This window comes from Cryptomeria japonica, chromosome 7, assembly GCF_030272615.1.
Source record: "Cryptomeria japonica chromosome 7, Sugi_1.0, whole genome shotgun sequence".
In the NCBI taxonomy this organism is placed as follows: Eukaryota; Viridiplantae; Streptophyta; class Pinopsida; order Cupressales; family Cupressaceae; genus Cryptomeria; species Cryptomeria japonica.
The window spans coordinates 243,754,597-243,757,418 of NC_081411.1; the positions used below are offsets into that span (position 1 = coordinate 243,754,597).

Consider the following 2,822-nt stretch of genomic DNA (forward strand, 5'->3'; position numbering starts at 1 on the left):
GCTTTGTCAGTGTAGGCAAGCCAATTTCTTCACTAGACAGCGACAACAAGAAGGATACCTTTGACATGGAAGACCTCAACCTCGCCTCTTGAGTGCACTGGTGGTCAATCAGTATCACTCTCATTACGATTTTTGAGTCAAAATTTTCACTACAAATTATTCTGCTGTCTACCAGATCGAAATGGCAATTCTCCTCATGAAGATTCCATGCCTGTTGCACAAAAGAAATTTCACATTAAAAAGGTAGAGTATTTCCTTGACATGAAAGAAAATTCTGAGGTTATAAACCCACCCACTTCACAAGGCTTGGAAAGGAGGCATTACATTCCACATGTCTTCTGCCAGACATTATTTCTAAGATGAACACACCAAAGCTGAAAACATCTGCTTTTTCAGTCAGTCGACCATCAGACTTCAATTCTGGAGCTATATAACCTCTGCACAAGCCAAATTAATAACATTTTTTTAATTAACACTAGTATAATTACATTTTAACAATTAAATTTTCTATGATATGTATCTTACTCTGTTCCAGCAACTGGTATAGTTTGATGGATGCCATTTTTATCTAAGACTACTCCTAGTCCAAAATCTGCAATCTTGGCATTCAAATTCTCGTCGAGTAATATATTATTGGGTTTTATATCTCAATGCACTATGCAAATCCCGGAATCCTCATGAAGATATACTAGCCCACGTGCTACACCTTGTATTATATTCAAATGGCTTCCCCAATCAAGGACTTGGACCTTTAAAGGATCTACAATTGCATTCAAAATCATGTATAGACATTCATACCATATTTAAGTGTCCAATTTAAAAGCCTCAGAGGAAACAATGGGTTTTCTTTACTTACTGAAGCAAAGGTCTAGAAGGTTTCCTTTAGGTATATATTCATAAATAAGCAACATCTCCTCTCCTTCAATGCAAAAGCCAAACAACTTTACTATGTTACGACGTTGTAGACGAGAAACAATGCCCCATTCATTCATAAATAAGCTCTTTCCTTGTTCAGATAGTCTCTTTATGGCCAACTGCCTACCATTTGCTAAAGTTCCCTGCAGTAGAAATCCTACATCATCATGAAAATTACCACATATAATCAATGGGGTATGAATGCCCTTACATTTTCAAAATCAAATTGTGAATGATCTATTTAATTGATTACCTTACATACAGACCCAAATCCCCATTCTGCTAGCTTATTATTTGGATGAAAATCTTGACATGCAATCTGAATTTCATTGAACGAGAACATAATTGTGCCTCGATCTAAATCATTCATCCGTTTTGGCATGATCAAATGCGTGTATTTTTCATCACCCACTGTTTTTCTGCCTCCCCTGATTCCCCGAACAATACGTGATATTATTCCTTTCTTTTGACAATGATTATTGCTCGTATGGCTAGCAATTTGTGAAGAGTGACCATGAATCGAGTTAAAGGATTGGTTGAGGTTTGTTTGCTGTGAGTTGAAGGAAATTGCATTTCTATGAATTTGTCCTCCGGATGAAGTTTCAGCTACATCTTTCTCAGACTGCAACCAAAGGCCACCTGCTTATGCAAAGATAAGACTTCAAATACAGTAGGACATCCAACTAATAATGTGAAACATAGTGAGAAATTGATTACTGAGGGCTTCTGGAGTGGATTGAAGTGATGCATATGAGATAAAAGAAAACAGTGTCTTCAATTGCACTTGTAACATAATATCTCGGAGCATACGATCTGCTTGTCCCCTTAGAAATTTAAGTTCTTCCTTTATCTTTGTAGACAGCATGAACCTGTACAATATTTTGAAGGTAAAATCAATGCCAAACTTAAGAATTTGGAAATCAGATGGAGGTATCGTGTGTGGTCCAATGTTCAACCAATGTATGTTATCACCTGCAAATATTATACACTTGTGTCAGGCCTAAATAGGACATTGTTGGGATTAAAATATGGGGAGGAAAAAATGCTAATTTAGATTAGGATCAACATCATATGGCATTCTGTGCTTGTTATCTCTGAGTTTTTAGTGGTGGTTATTTATTAGCCATTTCTAGCGAAGTCACCTAACAAAATCCTCCTTGAGAGGAAGGACTCGCCAGGATCTGCAGTCACGGAAAATAAAAATACCTTAAGCTATTAATGCTAAGCTAAACTCTTTCGTAAGAATTGTAGGTCAATACTATTTTGGTCATCCTATTATTGGTATAGATTCCCAGTTTACTCCTAGTTCTTTAGATGGAAGCTGAGATGTAAGTATGCTTGATGGGATGATACGTAATCCTACTTTCTTGCTACGATGGGTGCTATGCAGAGAGTCGATGGGTTGAAAGGGATTTCAGTACATGGGTTTTCATATGTCTCACGAGTTATTTAGTGAAGTTGTTTTGAAGGTCTTAACGATCAGTAAGCTTGTAAACAGTGGAAGTTGGCCTTGACGCACAATCACAAATAGAAGAGAAAAACTGCCGTTAGCATTTGTTACTGTACCCAAAGGATCAATATAATATCTTCATTGGTTAATAAGTTATGCAGATGATAAGGAACACATACTTCGATAATTTTTTAGATCGAATAACAGAACAGCACATCATTGCTCCAGTGATTATCAGACAAACACCCTCAGACATCTTTTCTCTGATCTCCTTATGTAAATGGGCTTTGATTTCCTGGAGCTGCTTAAAACATTTTGCTAAGTCATTCATCCCTCGGAGAAGATCCACACAATCTCTGTCGTTTGAGGAAATTTTGTCGAGCCTTTCAAGAACAATCGCTACTGCTAACAGCCCAACTGCGCTCCACTGGATATTACCCACTCCTCTGAGAACATC

At 37.3% G+C, this 2,822-nt stretch overlaps 1 protein-coding gene across 1 annotated transcript; it reads right to left on the bottom strand.

The window, feature by feature from the left end:
• Positions 1-680: 680 nt before the first annotated feature.
• On the bottom strand, positions 681-2,047 carry LOC131856300 (G-type lectin S-receptor-like serine/threonine-protein kinase At4g11900). Its single transcript, XM_059207911.1, has 3 exons — positions 1,633-2,047; positions 1,169-1,554; positions 681-1,058 (listed from the first exon to the last, which is right to left on the bottom strand). Exons 1-3 carry the CDS (start codon positions 1,778-1,780, stop codon positions 849-851), a joined length of 744 nt encoding a protein of 247 aa, XP_059063894.1. The 5' UTR covers positions 1,781-2,047; the 3' UTR covers positions 681-848.
• Positions 2,048-2,822: the final 775 nt, after the last annotated feature.